At 37.0% G+C, this 17,871-nt stretch overlaps 1 protein-coding gene across 2 annotated transcripts in view; it reads right to left on the bottom strand.

Moving 5' to 3' along the window:
- CPE (carboxypeptidase E) overlaps positions 1 to 17,871 on the bottom strand; it is a 113,128-nt gene that overhangs the window by 17,856 nt on the left and 77,401 nt on the right. The window contains exons 2-5 of one of the 2 annotated variants that reach the window (XM_026499601.4): positions 15,752 to 15,948; positions 13,920 to 14,087; positions 5,112 to 5,229; positions 3,742 to 3,924 (exon numbers count right to left, since the gene is read on the bottom strand). In XM_026499601.4, the coding sequence (XP_026355386.1) occupies positions 3,742 to 3,924; positions 5,112 to 5,229; positions 13,920 to 14,087; positions 15,752 to 15,948 (666 nt within the window). Of the gene's footprint in view, positions 1 to 3,741; positions 3,925 to 5,111; positions 5,230 to 13,919; positions 14,088 to 15,751; positions 15,993 to 17,871 lie in introns of both variants that reach the window. The other variant, XM_044384415.3, reaches the window with a different exon arrangement.

Raw genomic sequence — 17,871 nt, 5'->3', positions numbered from 1 at the left:
ATCACTATCGAAATTCCAATGGCATTCTTTATTGCCAGAAAAAAAATCCTAAAATTTATATGGAACTACAAAAGATACCAAACAGCCAAAGCAATCTTGAGAAATAAGAATAAAGCTGATAACCTTACACTCTCTGACTTCAGTCTACACTACAAAGCTATAGTAATCAAAATGGTATGACACTGGCATAAAAACAGAAACATGGATCAAAAGTCCAGAATCAAGAGCCCAGAAATAAATTCTGGCACACACAGTTAACTAATATTTGACAAGGAAACCGAGACTACTCAATGGGAAAAGACTACTCTCTTTAATGAAAGGTACTGGGAAAACTGGGTGTTCACATCCAAATGAAAGACATTGGAATGTTACCTTACACAAAAATTAACTCAAAATGGGTTGAAAAAGTAAATGTAAGACCTGAAATCATAAAGCTCCTAGAAGAAAACATAAGGGGAAAACCTCCCTGTCATTGGTCTTGGCAACAGCTTTTGGATATGGCAACAAAACACAAGGAAAAAAAGCAAAAATAAACAAGCAGGAATACATTAAACTGAAAACTTCAGTACAGAAAAAGAAATAGTCAAAAAATGAAAAGGCAATCAATCTATAGAACAGGAGAAAATATTTGCAAACTATCTGATGAGCGGTTAATATAAAAAATATACAAGGAACTCATACAACTCAATAGCAAAAAAATCCCAAATAATCCAATTAAAAATGGATAAAGAACCTGACTAGACATTTTTCCAAAGAAGACATGAGATGGCCAACAGGCATACAAGAAGATGCTCAACATCACCAATCATTGGGGAAATGCAAATCAAAGCCACGGTGAGATATCACCTTATACCTGTTAGAATGGCTATTATCAAAAACATAAGAGATGATAAGTGTTGGCAAAAATGCAAAGAAAAGAGAACTTTTGTGCACTGTTGGTGAGAATGTAAATTGGTACATTCACTATGGAAAATGGTAGGTTCAGAGGTTCCCGAAAGAATTAAAAATAGAACCACTATATGATCTAGCAATTCTAATTCTGGGTCTATATCCAAAGCAAATGAAATCATTATCTAGAAGAGATATCTGCACTCCCATGTTCACTGCAGCATTATTCACAGTAGCCAAGACATGGAAACAATCTAAGTGTCCGTGGACAGATGGATGGATAAAGAAAATATGGCATATATAAATAATGGAATATTATTCAGCCATAAAAATTAAGGAAATCCTGCCATTTGCAACAATAAGGATGGACGCTGAAGGCCTTATGCTAAGTGAAATAAGTCAGACAAAGAAAGACAAATGCTGAATGATCTCACTTATATAAGAAATTTTAAAAAGCCAAACTTGTAGAAACAGAGAGTAGAGTAGTGGTTGCCGAGAAGGGGACAGGGAAATAAGGAGATGTTGGTCAAAGAGTACATACTGCCAGTTATAAGGTAAGTAAGTTCTGGGAAACTAATGTACAGCATGGTGACTATAGTTTACAATACTGCATAATATACTTGAAAGCTGCTGAGAGAGTAGATCCTAAATGTTCTCACCACAAAAAAAAAGAGAAATGGTAACTATGTCAAGTGATGGATGTGTTAACTAAACTTATTAGGTAATCATTCATGCAATACATACACAAAATAAATCACATCATACATCTTAGACTTACATGATGTTATACGTAATTATATGTCCGTAAAGCTGGGGGGAAAATAAAATTTTTAAATTATAATAATTTTTTTAAAAAAGACAATAGGGTCAAACCCCCAACTCTTACTGGCCAGCTAAAGAAATGTGCATCCCTCTAAACCTACCTCTCTATCAGGGAAGAGCTTGGACGGTCATATAAGATGGTCTGACATACTATTTTGTTCTGTAAGTCCAACCAATAGCACAGTAGATTCCTGAGGGCTTGGGAGTCTTAATAATATACTACATACTAATTTAACAACCACTGAATATCTACTACATATGAAGCATATTAAGAACACTTCAAACTGCACCAAGAGAGAAGATTCTGTATCCAGAACAATTTTACTTTGAACCTGATTCAAGCTAGTAGTGAATGCTGTCGGTACCCACAAGATTGCTTTTACTGAGCCAGGGGGCCCATCACCAAATTGCTGCTTGAGCCTTGGCTATGAAGAGCTCAGAGCTGCCCCTATTTTCCGGGAGAGCTGCTGATAGAAACCACCTGGCTTGGGAGGTTACACCCTTCTATCTCCCATTCCAAAACCGTCCCGGGCAATCCCCAACCAAAAACTGACTGATACGAAGTCACCAAAAGCTGGTCCCCTTGCCTCAGGGCAGGATAACCCTGTCTGTGATTTACACTTAAGGCCTTCCTCCCAATGGTTTAGGCCAAAGCTACACTATCCCTATGACCACATCCTTGCTCAGCTCTATCGCCCTTCCTACCCTGCTTCCCTAACTTCCATACAGGGTTTTTCCTAAAGAGCACTTCCTCAATAAAATACGAGCATCCAAATCCCTGTCTCAGGCTCTGCTTCTAGAAAACATGGACCTAAGACACTGACTTCATTCACTATCTAGAAAGCGAAAGAAAGTCTAAGCTGTCTTTGATTATTGTGGTTCATAATCACTAAGATTAATATTATTATTATTATTAATATTATTGTCATTATTTTACAGATATACATTTCTTGGTATTCTGTAGACAATACACTATTTGTCCATAGACCTAATTTAATGATTCCAAAGGAATCATTAAAGTTTTTATAAAAATTGAATTATAAAATTACTTCCTGTTTGACGTATTCAACATAGTCTAAATCCTAAATCTGACTTGATTTTTCAGGCTATAGGGGGAAAAAAGTGCTGAATCTGATCTGACCTGACGCAAAATATAAATTAAAACCGAACAAACATATATCAGAAAGAAAAAAATCAGGAAGAATACTGTTCTCAGGGCATAATTCAATAAAAGAAGCATATTAAGCAAACCCAAATCCTATAATTAGCTAGTGCTGCAACTGCCCTAATTCTCTTGCATTTCCAGGTGGGTCACAGAGAATCGTACTTGGGCAAAGAGGCAGGAAAAAAAAAACATATCAGTATCTTTACATTTCATTCTTCGTCCTGGGTAGAGAGTGTTACACAACTGTTGGTGGTCTGGCTAGCCATGAAAATAAGAGTTCTATAAAGTCTACATCGGGCAAAGGCAGCCAGGATTGCTGCCCTGGTCGCCTAGAAGATGCTTCCTCCGGCGGCTGTGCTGCCTTCTCCCTTTTCAGACCCCATAAAAGGTGAAGAGCTTTATGATCTAACAGCGCTTGTTACAGTAGTAAATATAAACTAATGTTCCACATCGAATAGTCTCCATTATCCCATCGTTTAAAAGAAAAATAAAAGGTATGTGGACCAAGATACACTGCCCTCCAAAGCACACATCTGCCTACAGTAAAAGCTTAACTAACATAATAAGGAAGCTATCTTATTGCCTAAAGCCAGAATTTGAAAAGTAGGGTATTTCCCAATATTCGATTTATATTTTCCCCATGGACGTCTTTATTTCTTATGTCTTCAGTTAGCATCTTAATTTTTAAAAATAACAAAAACAAAACTATACCTAGCAACCATTCACGCAGAAAACTAATTTTAATAGATGAACTCTAGGTTCCGTCAATTTCTTAATGTTCGAGGAGGACCGAAAGCTCTCTACATCTAAACGGCAATTATAAATAATTCACGATCACTTAAGCACAAAGCGAAACGGAAACTCACCGCCGGGTACACTGTACCAAGCAGCACCATTGGTTGTTCCATCTATGAAGCTGCTGTCGTCATCATTCTTGCGACACGGAGGCCGATTGGGGTCAGACATGGGTGGGTTAAAAGAGGAGTACGCCCGAGCTAAGCTTTGGAAAATGGCATCATCTGGGCAGGAGCTATATTCATGAGCACTACCTACAAAATAAACCCACGAGATTAAAGAAATTAATATAGACCAAAGAGCGCTGCGTGTTTTCCGAAGAGGGATTCAATGTTGTCTCTTGCTGATGTGTTTTTTTTAGCAACATCACAATGGGAAAGGAGTGAAGGTCTAAGGGCTCAACAATTACACTTAGTGTTGAAGTTATATACCACTCCGTTCCACAGCACAATGTAGAAATTGGGTAGAACGAACTTTCTACTTAAGGACTGAAAGCTCATGAGAAAAGGTGATAAGCTTGTAGTAAACTAGATTTGAGAAAACAGTAAGAAAACGTCCATTGTTAAAATTTTTAGTTTAAAAAATGTAACCTCATAGCCACCATGAACCATTCTCACACATATTTTTTAGTATTTGACTTTAAAGTTTAAAAAAATTCCTATGTGTAATATGGAAATAAATAATATATATTTTGATAAGCGGTAGTCTTCTTCATATATGATACAAAATGCCAGGCTTTAAAATTTCACAGCTCTCGACAAACTACAAAATCTCTAAATTTTAATGATATTTCACCAAAGACTTTCTTCCAGGCTCAAAGTTTCCAATATCTAAAATTATCATCGTGTGCTTGCAAAGAATGAATTCTTCAAAGGCCCCTGAGAACCCATCCAAAGCAGGAAATTTCTTGGAGCAATAAAAAGTAAGTTGAAAATAGCTATCTGGCTAAAGCTTGCTGTGCCTAAAATTTAACTAAAACTGGCTCGAGAAAGTCAAAGCACCACTTCCCCTCCCTGACACCACTAGAAACAGTTCCAAACGCAAAAGCGTGAGTGTATGGTAAAACACAGAGAGATCCATACCCGCCCTGAACGAGCTCCAAAGAGACTGCTTCCATTTTCATCTGTACACAAACATGTGTCATTTCCAGTATCTCTCGATTCCACCACAGTTCGAGAGTGACCCAAGTTCATCAGGTCTGTTTTCTCCCTCTCTCTTGCATTCTGTCAAGATCACGTTTCACATCTAAACTTATTAAAAAGTTGCAGTCCTTTTCTGCCAAATATTTATACCAATGCCACATGAAATAAACATACGTCCTTCTACAGGCAAAATCACCTAACGGCCAGTTCCTTAAAAGAATATTATAGAAATCATCCTATAAACCCTCACAAAGCGACTGTGAACAGTGAACCATTAGAGAAGCAGGAGGAACACCTACCACTCCGCGTCTCGTCATATGGGTAATTGGCCACAAGGTCTCCTCCGTGGAGATTGGCAGAGAGCACGAAAGGAATATCCATGATCCAATGGATGACTGCCTTGGTCTCGGGAGCAAGCTATATTAAAGATTAGAGATTAGAAGGATTATAAATTTGGTTATCATTGGTGAAATCGCTTGACAGGAAAGACATAGAAAAGGAAAAACAACAACAATAATCGAAAGCTGGTCGTAGGTCATCTTTCATGCGCTTTGTGGCTGTTGTCATAAAAATAAAAAAGATTCCAGTAAGCGCAGCATTTCCAACTCTATTTTTCTCACTTATAATAAAACATATTTCAATAGTGTTTGAATTTCCTTAAAAGTTTTACTTTTGTGAGCTGCCAGCTTTTTTTCTTTGTGTTTTCTCATTTTTGTTTTTTTAGCTTTTTTCTCTCTGAAACTCGAAAACCATCATGCAAATCACTTACAAATTCTGGGACACTTCCATCTGATCTTTGTTAATAATAGCTAAGAGTAAGACAAAGAGAAAAGAAAATAGTTGGACTGAAGAACAAGGTTCTTTCTCTACAGTGGTTAAACTCTAGAAATGTATTATAGATTTTATTTGTTTTATTACTGATTATTATTATTTATTATTTTCCTTTATTGCTTACTATTTTTCCAATTCCCTCCAGCTACCTCTAACATTGTCCCTATAAAAAAAAATATTAAACTGGGTCTCTTTCAAAACTCACTGTAAAATAGCAGTTTACTTTGGGAAAACCATCTTAAACAAAGACAGAATTTTCAGAAATTCAAGTTGCCTTAATTTAATGACTCACAGCCCCTCCTATCCTGGTAGCAAAACAAAAGAGGAAAGAAATTTATACCAAAGAATTAACCTGGAGCCAGATGAGTGATTACTATGATGAGTTTTTAATAGTAACTAAGAAGACTCTCAAACTCCCAAGCACCTCATTGATTAAAAAAAGAAAGAAAAAAGAAAAAATTCCTGGAGATGTGATCTCCAGGACAGAAAATCTAACAGCACCAGTAGGGCTTGATGGCTGCAAGATCTTGTATCTCTGTATCCCTGTTTAATTCATGAACGAGCTTCACAACATCCCCATTGGATAGGCAAAGATACTCATACCCCTTTCACGGGAAGAATCTAAGGGTTAAGTGTATTAATAACGTGTCCAAGTTCACACAGCTCAGAACTCAAATCCAGTCTGTAAAACTATAAAGCCCATGTTTTTGTCAGTATTGATATACAGTTTGATACTTTAATGTATCAAAACTATCCTATTTTTCATGTAGGCAAATTATAATCATGAAAAAGTGTGATTTAGCATAGGGTATTGTTTTTATTATTTATTTGATTGGTTTATCTCATTCTCCCTATAAAAAATGTTTATTGTAGAAAATGTAAAGGAGACAAACCCAAAGAAAGAAGATTAACATGACCCATAATTTTGCCATCTAAAGATACAAACTGCTATCATTTACATGTCTCTTTCTCAGTTTTTTCCAATGCACTTATGTAATTTTTTAAATGTGATAATTTATGTATAATTTTGTATGTGACCTTTTTTGTTTGACAACAGGTAACAAATACTTTTGCATGTGGTTGAATAGCCTTCTAAGTTAATGGCTGAATAGTATCCAATATATGGATATATCATTCTTAAACATGAACAAAATGATAGCTAATACTTATTGAACACTTTCTGCAGAACACATTGAAGTCTCACATCCACCCTGTGAGATAGGGACTACATGTACTCCCATTCTACAGATGAGTAAACTGAGACACAGAGAAGTTAGGCAATAGCATGAGTCCAGTCAGTTGTGAGTAGCCGAGCCCGGACTCAAGCTCCAGAGCACGAACACCAGCACTAACTAATCTCCAGTTGGTGGGAAGGAGTTGGGGAGAAGGGCTTGGTCTGAGGGTACAAACTTTTGGTTATAAGTGAATAAATTCTGGGAGCTAATGCACAGCATGGTGACTTAATAATACTGTATCATATACTTGAAAATTGCTAAAAGAGTGGATCATAAACATTCTCACCACCACAAAAGAAAACTAAGGTGGGGGATATGTTAAATTGCTTGATTGTCATAGTCATTTCATAATGTATACGGTTATCAAATCATCGTGTCGTACACCTTACATCCATACAATTTTTATTTGTCAGTTATACTTCAATAGAGCTGGGGGATAGGATCTCTAAGTGTTGGGTATTGAACTGTTTACTATAGAAAAAAATTCTATGAACACCATTGTAGCTACTCTTTTTGCAGATCTGTACTTCCCTTAGGGAAATTTTCCTAGAAATGGAATGACCTAACCAAAAGCTAAGTTCAGTTTTTAATTTTATAAAATGTATTCCAAACTGCCTCTCTATAAAATACAGCAATATTATATTAAGCCTGCTATTTCTCATCACTCTTACCAACATGGGATATGTGGTGTTTTTTTAAATCTGTCACTTTGATACATGACAAATTAGAATTTGTGTAAATGTGCACTCTTTCGTGAACTAATAAAACTAGAACCATTTTTATATGTTTAGTAACCATTTATGTTTATTCTTCAGTGACATATTTATACATGGTTTAACTGATTTTTCTATTGAAATGTTGATCTCTTACTAATTTGCAAGAGTTATTTAGTAAAAACACTAACCCTTTATATTATAGGTATTTTCTGAGTTTGTCATTTGTCTTTCAAATGACAGTTTTTTTCAAATTTAATAATAATAATAAAATACAAAATATTAAGATATTTATGTTGTCAAATCTACTGATCTTTTCTTTATGGTCTCTTCCTTTGCTTTTGTATTTTATTCATTCATTCAATAACTATTTAGTGGCCACCATGTGCCAATTTTTCTATATAAGGGATTTAGAAAGTTCTATCCCCCTCCAAAAATTATATATTTACCGAAGATTTTTTTTGTAGGTTCATACTTTTTATATATAGATTTTATGTTGATCTGTGCTGATATTTGTGGAGATATTTGTGGAAATTGTTCATCTCAATTTCATTTATTGAATTATCCTTTCTTTCCACAATGATCTGAAAAACTCCCTTACTATATACTAAATTCTTATGCATACTTAAATTTCTTTCTAGAATTCAAATTAATTTAAATTAAATCATTTAAGTTTTGATTTAAATCAACCTTAAAATAACTAATACAGAACATTTAATCAAAAACAATCTTTAATCCAAAAAAATGCATATGCTTTTCTTTGCAATGAATTTAAGGTTTATTAGGCTCAACTACTCAAAAAATGGCAATAATATGATGTAAGTTTAACACATTCTTTTATATTCTGTTTAAAGTTTTCCTTGTAGTGCTGAATTTCTTTCCAATCCCTTTCCTTATACATGCCCTTCATTACTCCTATTTACTCAAACCCAGTGATTGGTACTGACAAGTATTTTGATGAGTTCAGAAAAGCTAGAAATCTCTGTGGTTTGGAGAATCATGGAAGACTTTAGGAAGGAGGTAGAACTCCAAAGGTAGGCTTTGGATAGGAGGAAAAGAAAGAAAGAAAGAAAGAAAGAAAGAGAGAGAGAGAGAGAGAGAGAGAGAGAGAGAGAGAGAGAGAGAGAGAGAGAGAAAGAAAGAAAGAAAGAAAGAAAGAAAGAAAGAAAGAAAGAAAGAAAAGAAAGAGAAAGAAGAAGAAGAGAAAGAAAAGAAAGAAAGAAAGAAAGAAAGAAAGAAAGAAAGAAAGAGAAGAAGAAAGGAAGAAAGAGAAAGAAAAGAAAGGAAGGAAGGAAGGAAGGAAGGAAGGAAGGAAGGAAGGAAGAAAAAGAAAAAAGAGTACGCGTGGGGGAAGCAAGCAAGCACTGTTTGGGGCAAAGGATTGGTTTGAGTGGGAGCTCAGGAGGCAAGGCTATACAGTGGCAGACTGTACTTTTGGATTTCTTACTCACCTGAAAGGATTCAAAACAGTGTGCATGGTATGCTTCCATATATTTATAGATTGATATGTGTATAAAAAATAATTCTAAAGGTTACATACCAAGATGTGAATGGTGGTCATTTAAGACCATAGAGTAATGGGGTATTTTTCTCCTCATTTATATTTACTTTATCTTTCTGTTCATAATAATATATTAATTTTGTAATAGAACATTTTTTAAGAAACTTTTTTGGAACAAATAAAACATACAGTCCTGAATACACGAAGTCATATTCGGTCATTAGGTTTAGCTTATTGCTAATTCTTATACATACACTGTTGCTAATATACACGTTACCAATATGTTCAAAAGCAAGCGAGTAAATTCCACAATTTGACAAACTAAATTCAGTTTGTCTATGGCTACTAATAGAATTTTTTAGGCTGATTAAATGCTGAGATCCCCTGGGTATTGTAATTACGTATTTAAGTAATCCATAGAGAATCCTCTGGAACATCTCTAAGATTGAACCCCAAGAGAACCTAAAACCAATTATGACCCATCTTTAAAATTTCCATTTAAAGACTGCAAATATAGCTTAAATGTTATGTTCTATAATTACGTGGCTTTAGCTCTTAAAATATATTAAAGCTATATTTATTTCCTTTTCTTCATAACTCTAGCCATTAGAGATAAGTATAAATTTAATAAAATTGTTTGATTTATTTTAATGCACTCTGCTTTCAAGCAATTGAGGCCCGGGCTCATGTACTGAGCGCAGATAACAGTGGAGGTAACCAGCCCAAATTCCTCAAGAACAGATGAGAAAAGACAGCAGGAAGAACTCCAGGAAAGCACAAGAGAGCTTTTATTCAGAGGTTCAGAAAAACAAGGAAAGCATCTGAACACGTGGTAAAAATGCAGATTCCTTTCCATCGCCCATTTCCACAGCATACATACCCCGGACTTCCTGAATCAGCATTCATAAAAGTCTGCATTTTTAATCCCTAATTCCTACAAAGCTTGAAATTTAAAAACCACTATAAGGACAGATTGGTGGTGGCCAGAGGCAGTGTCGAGGGGGATAAGGAGGGAAATGGGTAAAGGTGATCAAAAGGTATAAACGTCCAGTTATAAAAGAAGTCATGGGGATGTGATGTACAACATGGTTAATAATACTATATTCTATATTTGAAGTTACTAAGAGAGTAGACCTTAAATCTTCAATCACAAGAACAAAATTACAACTATGTATGGTGACTGATGGTAACTAGGCTTACGGTGGTGATCATTTCACAATGTATATAAATACCAAATCATTATGCTGTACATCTGAAATAATAGTATGTTATATGTCAATTATACCTCAATAAAAATAAAACAAACATAGAAGCTACTTTGAGAGATATAGAAACTGAGAAGGGGGAGTAAGAAAAGGCAAGATGTGTCATAACATTCACGAAATGCCTACTACATGTTTCCTACCAGCAGCGTCTAAACACGGTCTCAGTCTTAATCACAAAGATGGAAAAAAGAGAAGATGGACCAGCCATGAATAATATCATCCCAGGATTATTAGGTAGGTTTGCTGAAGATTTAGTCTAATGTAAAAAAACCTTGTTTCTGTTCTAGAAAAGAGACTAAATTTTAGTTTTTATGTATTTCTCTTTAATTTACCTTTACCCAGAAAAAGTACTGGCATTGAGATTTTTTTAATAAAGGCTCTAATTTTTCGGGGCCCCTGGGTGGCTCAGTCGCTTAAAGCAGCTGATTTTTTATTTTGGCTCAGGTCATGATCTCTGGGTCCTGGGATCCCCTAGGCAGGCTACGTGCTCAGCGGGGAGTCTGCTTGAGATTCTCTCTCTCCCTCTGCCTCTGCCCCTCCTCCCATTTGCTCACTCTTGCACTCTCTCTCCGTAAAATAAATAAATAAATCTTTTAAAAAGCTCTATTTTTTTAAGTGCCATGAGCATATGTCTTTTAAATAAGTATTGCTTACACTAGAAATAAGAAAACACTTAACACAGCAATTATGCAAATATTACCCAGGTTCTGTTGGGGAAGATGAAGGTCATGCCGACGGAAAGTATATGGCGTTTCTCAAAGGCTGCCTATCAGATATCCCACGGACATGAGTTTATTACGTAGATTCTACCATGCAAGGTGACAGGCACTACTTGGCCCATTTCTCAGATTTAATGAAGACAGCGCAGGCAGCTTAATGTAAGCAACGGGGAGAATCGGCCAGCTGATATCAGCACTGAGGTTCAGCAGTGGTTTTTCATTTCTGCCTTAGCCCTCACAGCTTATCACACAGGACTGCCCTCTTTTTACCTCTGGTGGAAAGGAAAGAAAGAAGGAAAGAAGGAAAGAAAAGAAAAGAAAAGAGAAAAGAAAAGAAAAGAAAAGAAAAGAAAAGAAAAGAAAAGAAAAGAAAAGAAAGAAATAGAGAAAGACCTCTGTCTTCCCAGCTCTCCCTTCATCCAAGAAAGACAGACCGGGGGCTGAGAAACTGCAAGTGTATCGGTGACTCAGAAGCAGGAATGTTTAAGTCACTCACTTATCAGGTTCTACTAGAATCCTCAGCCCATGGCAGCCCTTTTTGGAAACAAGTTTCCGCTTGTAGGCTTAGCCTAAATTTCTGGAATGAATCCTAAATATAGGCAGGAAAGTTTTAGGAACTTTACACCAATAATCCAGGACCCTCCCTAGCTCCTGGATCCTCTATCTCGTGCCCAACCGCATGATGAACGCTTGTCCAGAACTCCAGCTGTGGATTTTCAGATACTGTGATTTGCTTGCCAGGCTGGATTGCATTCGCTCCTGACAGGTTTTCAGCCTACTATGTGTCAGACTCAAATATAAGCCATAATTCTTGCAACCAAAAGATTGAAATCTAGAATTAAAAAGAAAAACAGCTATATAAATAATTTTAATATAACAAATACAAGGTTCTATATAGCTATAAGCATCATGCTGGAAGTATTTTTAAGGAATGGAAGGGAAGCTTAACCGGATCTGTCTGGAAGAGCAGAAGGCTTCACAGAGGAGGTGACATGGAAGGAAAGGGAAGAGGATTCTAGACAGTTGGAGCAATACATATAAAGATATAAAATTAGGGGCGCCTGGGTGGCTCAGTCATTAAGTGTCTGCCTTCGGCTTAGGGCATGATCCCGACATTCTGGGATCGAGCCCCACATCAGGCTCCTCTGCTGGGAGCCTGCTTCTTCCTCTCCCACTCCCCCTGCTTGTGTTCCCTCTCTCGCTGGCTGTCTCTCTCTCTGTTCTCTGTCAGATAAATAAATAAAATCTTTTTAAAAAAAAGACATAAAATTATTAGGAAATGGTTTGCTTAGGGAGCACAAAGGAGTTGGTGGACTGGTGTCTATGGAATATCAGAGCCAGATTAAGGAGTGGGTCAGCCAGCAGCTGCCAGGGGCCAAGGGAAACTTGAACATTCTTGGCACTATAATAAAATGGAGAAATTGTACTTTCCACGTTCTCACTTAGGAAAGATACAAAAAGGAGTTGATGAACCAGAGCAGAATTGCCTGGAAAAATAGAAGAGGAATGGAGAGCTGCCAACAGCAGTTCTTCACCACCTTTCCTCCACCATGGGCTCTACCTCTTTCCAAGTAATTGAAAACAATGTTTAAACAATATTGGTTTGAAGGAGCATCATGTTTAGTGGATATGTCAATGCACCCAACTAACTCTGAGGTACATAACAGAGTCCTGAGAAATTTTGCTGAAACGGTAATAATAGTTGTAGGTCCTGACTTCAAGCACTTTATATATATTAACTCACTCAATCCTTATAACCACCTTAGGGGGTGGATACTATTATCATCTCCATATTGCAGTTGAAGAAGCAAAAGCACATAGTGGTTAAATAACTTTCCAAAACACATGCAGCAAATAAGGAGCCAGGATATGAACCAAGATGGCTGCCTCCAGAGTCTCCAGACTAAACCATCACACAATTCTGACATACTGAGTTTTTACTTTATCCTCTGGACGGTGAAGAGCTGGCAAGGTTTTTTAAGCAATGGAGCAATAATTTGTGCATGAAGATCACTCTGGAGGAATTCAAGAAGACTGAACAGAGTTGGGAGAGGCTGAACCCAAAACAAGACGACAGGACTGCTATACTCCTCAGAGCAGGAGACAATGGGGGCCTGAACCAAGCAGTGGAATGAGTTTGCCGAAGAGGAGAGACTGAAGAAGTGTTAGGGCCCTCAACTCCTTGAGATCCGCCGACTGATTGCTATTGGTGGTGACAGTGATGGAAAAATCAAGGCTTTGATGATAGGGTAAAGGAGAAAACACTGTTTTCTTACGGAAAATGTTTGGTTTTGAGGCCCTGCATGTCGCCAGAGGAAGGGACTCAGTGAGCAAGTCAAATAGAGAAAGAATTCCACGGGAGATCAGGAGCCGAAGAGATGGATCTGTAGGGAAAGAGATAAGGGTAGCAGATGGCATCTTGAAGGCCAGCACTTAGCCAAGGTAGGGGAAGCAGGGAAAGAAGCTGAGCAGTAACTGGAAAGGTAGTAGAAGGAGCAGGAGAAAGTGGAGTTGTGCAAAGCAAAGAAAGAGAAGGTTCTGGAAAAGAAGAAAAAGATCAACAGTGTGAAATGCTGTGATGTGCTGATACAGGGCCTCTGAAAGAGCCATGAAGACTTTCAAAGACACTCACAACGGGGTTCCTTCCTCCGATCCCCTCTCCTCTTCCTGTTTCCCTGAATCCCCTGCCCAATTTCAGGGGCTCCAGCGGTGACTTTCTCAGCGCCAGCTAACTATCCCGCACAAGCTTTAACATTACTGCTATGTCCTCCATTATGAACATATTAGAACATACTTCCTTAGGCTAGAGGACAGAACCCAAGAAAACTATACCTGTTCCCTACCTTTGTGTTTTGATCCACAATCTTCTTCAGATTTTTCAACAGATGATTATTTGGACCACCTTCTTTCTCATTAACATAAACTATCCTATCCAGGTCTGGAAAGTTCCGGTTCAGATCTATTCCCTGGGCATTGCTTCTACCCACAAACCAGTCCTTGAGCTCACCGGGCTAAAAAAACCAAGGAGAAAAATAATAAGTTATTTATTATTATTGTTACTATCTAGTTAAGGTCGTCATTAATAATTTTAAAAATAATTTATTAGGATTAATTATTTATTTCAACAGTATCCTCTCAAAACTGTATTCTCACTCCTATGACAAACACATGAAGGTATCAGGGTTTAAAGTATTTGTTATGGTTATTTCAAAAATATTTTCAATGAATAATATCTTAAATTGTAATAATAATTACATTTAAAAGATAATTATCATCAAGCTACAAAAAAAATCTATATATATTAGTAATAGATGATGCCTTTCAAAGCATGCCAGTCTATATTTGGGTTTAAGTGAAATATTCATTGGCTCTGTAAATCTCAGGAATCTATTTTTTAAATATTCAAAAGATTAAATTACTAAAGAAGATTGGAGGTTTAAAATGAGTTTAACATGAATTATGTACATATTAGTAAGATACCTCCCTCTTACAGTCTTCATGAAAAAATATGAGCTCTAGAACAAAGTTCAAGAGCTTTGTAAGTTGAGAAATTTCTGTTCAATTTTAAACCCTTCATTTCAGTAACGGTATAATCTGAAAATATAATGAATTTCCAAGACATTCAGCTATATTCCATAATGCATATTTTCTTGTCTTACTATTAAATTATACATAATCTATGATATAGAGCTAATTCCCATATTCTTGAAGTTATATAAGCTCAGATACCTTATTTAGACTCCTAAAAAAATTAAAATCTATAACAGAAATAACAATGACAATTTTTCATCCATTCTGTCTTAAAGTTCCCAATATCACCTTAAAATAGTAAACAATTTAATTCTCTATGTTATTAGAATTTTTCTACTTTAGAAATTTTATCAATGTTATTTACAGAAATTCTCTGGGTTTCTTACAATGTCAAACTGTCAGGTCACCGGATTTTTTATTTTCAAGGTACAAATCGACTTCCTAACTATAAGTAAACATACTAATACTCCCATAAAATAAGAAAACCGCTTCAAACTGTAGAAAACCAATGTTCTCCATGCCTATGCAAACAAAAAGGGAACACATACCATTTATCTTCTCTTAAAATGTCATTACTTTCCAGCTTCTCTAACAGTTAAAATATATTAATTTCATTTTAGAGGTAGGAGGGTAGGAGTTTTTGGTTTTTTGTTTGGTTGGTTTTTTTACTTTACTCATCGTACAGAGACAAGAATTAAACACCAGTGAAACACTCATCTGGCCAAAATTTTTCTTCTTTGTTGTCAGTAGAGGGCGCTATGACATCACCTCATTCAGAGACAGGCATGGCATTTACTCTTCAACACTTGGCAGTAGTCATACTTTCAGCTTTTTAGAAGAAAGGAAATTTACCTCATCACAAACGTGGGTGAATCAATATGATTTATTTAACAACAGAACAAAACATTAATTAAGTATTGACTTAACCAAATTTCTCATTAGCAATCTCTGCTGAAGAAACTCTCACCCACCATCCCTCACCTTCCGAAAGTTTTTCTTACCAGCAAGTTGAAGAGCGTATCACTTGCGTCCTCCCCTGCCCTGTCTGTAAGATCCATGTGAGTGCAGCATTACTTCCAGATACGCACATATGTACAAACAAAATGAAGACAGCGTGCCCTGCTCTGGGCTGGCTGTCACTCACCTGAGATGCAGCCTTCTCAAAGCCGTCCGGGTTGAGGGAAGGCATGATGTGGATCCGAGTGTTGTGGATTAGGTTAACGATCGTCTCGTTCCCCTTTTGGTATTCGTTGCACAAGTATTGGGCCAGGAAAATGAGCAGTTCCCGTCCAACAGCCTCATTACCGTGCATATTCCCAATGTATTTAAATTCAGGCTCACCTAAAAGACCAAAAATCAATAGTATGGAGACATTTTCTGTAGCTCTGAAAAGAAGACAAATGGCATACGGTTATGAGTATGTTGTATATCTACTCATTTACTACACATACCTGACAGCTGCTTCTCCCTCCAGAACGGATACCCAAGAAATCTACTTTTTTTTTTTTTTTAAGATTTTATTTATTTATTTGACAGAGAGAGAGACAGCCAGCGAGAGAGGGAACACAAGCAGGGGGAGTGGGAGAGGAAGAAGCAGGCTCCCAGTGGAGCACGGAGCCCCTTGCGGGGCTCGATCCCAGATCACGCCCTGGGCCAAAGGCGGATGCTTAACGACTGAGCCACCCAGGTGCCCCAAGAAATCTACTTTAAATGTCAAAATATTCCAGGGCTGAGCAGGGAGCCTATTTCTCCCTCTCCCTCTGCCCCTCCTCCCAGCCTGTGCTCTTTCTCTAGCTCACTCTCTCAAAAAAATAAATAATTTTTTAAAATAAAATAATAAAATAAATATGTAAACGTATGTCAAAATATTCCAAACATTTCTATCCTCCCAATTCTCCCTGTCCAGCTACCCACTTGTTAAGAACTGAACTGTGTCTCCCCCAAATTCATATGTTGAAGCCCTAACCTCCAGTGTGACTGCGTTTGGAGATAGGACCTTACGAGGAGATAATTAAGGTTAAATAAGATCATAAGGGTGGGACCCTAATCCTTATAAGAAGAGGAAGAGACACCAGCGATCTCTCTCCTCTCTCCCCAGGTGTGTGGAGAAAAGGCAATGTGAGGACAGGGCAGGAAGGAGACCACCTATAAGCCAAGAGGGGTCTCAGAAAACCTCCATACTGGTACCTTCATCTTGGACTTCCAGCTTTCAGAACTGTAAGAAAGTAAATTTCTTTTGTTTAAGTCACCCACTCAGTGGTTTTTGTTAGGGCAGCCTGAGCAGACAAATATACTATCTCACCCTCAATAAATAATAATAATAATAATAATAATAATAATAATGCATTGCATGTCTTCTATTGATTAAACACTGAACTTCGCATTTCTTCTTATTTAGTCCTCACCAAACATCTAAAAGTAGGTATTATTTTATGATGAGCAAACTGAGGTTCAGACTGCTTAAGAGATCTGACCACAGTAACACAGCCCATGAAGCCAGGATTCAAATGCTGCTCTTCTCTTTCCATTAAAAGTCTATGCTTTTTTTTTCCCCTTTTTTTTAATCCTAGTGATTAAAAGCATGAACTTCTGGAGCCAGACTGCACGGGTTCAAATCCTCGCACCAAGTCTTATTGGCTAGCCTTGAGCAAGTGACTTCGGCTCACTGTGGCTCTCTTTTCCCATCTATAAAATGAGAATAGATTCTTCCCATAAGGTTAGCATAAGACCCAAGTGAAAGAGTAAGTATAAATGCTTAGAACAGTGCCTGGCAAATAGCAAGTGCTACCTGTTCGCTATAATTATTATTATTATTGTTATCGTTATTATTATTCTGTCACATTACCTTATCAGTGTGACGTGCTTTACCACATATAATCTAATTTTCTCTTTACAACAGCCCACTAAAATGGGGAAGACAGATATTTTTATTGTCATTATTGTACAAATGCAGCCCCAAGAGGATACGTTTTGCTGAAGGGCTCAGAATTCAGACATAAATCACTGTTGCCTGTTTCTGCTGCTCTCCATTGCATTTAGGGGTAAGAAAACTGCAGAGCATAGCAGCAAATGCTCTTAATTAATCCTGTTGTTCTGCTCCCTTCTGCTTCATCCGTCCCCCAGGCCCGATTTCTGCAGTGGAAAGGATTTTCCCACTTAAAAAATTGCTAGGGCTGCTCACCTCTGGTAAAAAAAAAAAAAAAAAAAAAAAAAAAACAGAATTTTTTTTTTTCCTGGAAATATGTTATCTAAATATCCTTTGCA

Source organism: Ursus arctos, unplaced genomic scaffold, assembly GCF_023065955.2.
Source record: "Ursus arctos isolate Adak ecotype North America unplaced genomic scaffold, UrsArc2.0 scaffold_11, whole genome shotgun sequence".
In the NCBI taxonomy this organism is placed as follows: domain Eukaryota; kingdom Metazoa; phylum Chordata; class Mammalia; order Carnivora; family Ursidae; genus Ursus; species Ursus arctos.
Note: the sequence above shows the minus strand (reverse complement) of the source record. Positions and strands in the feature narration are given on the sequence as shown.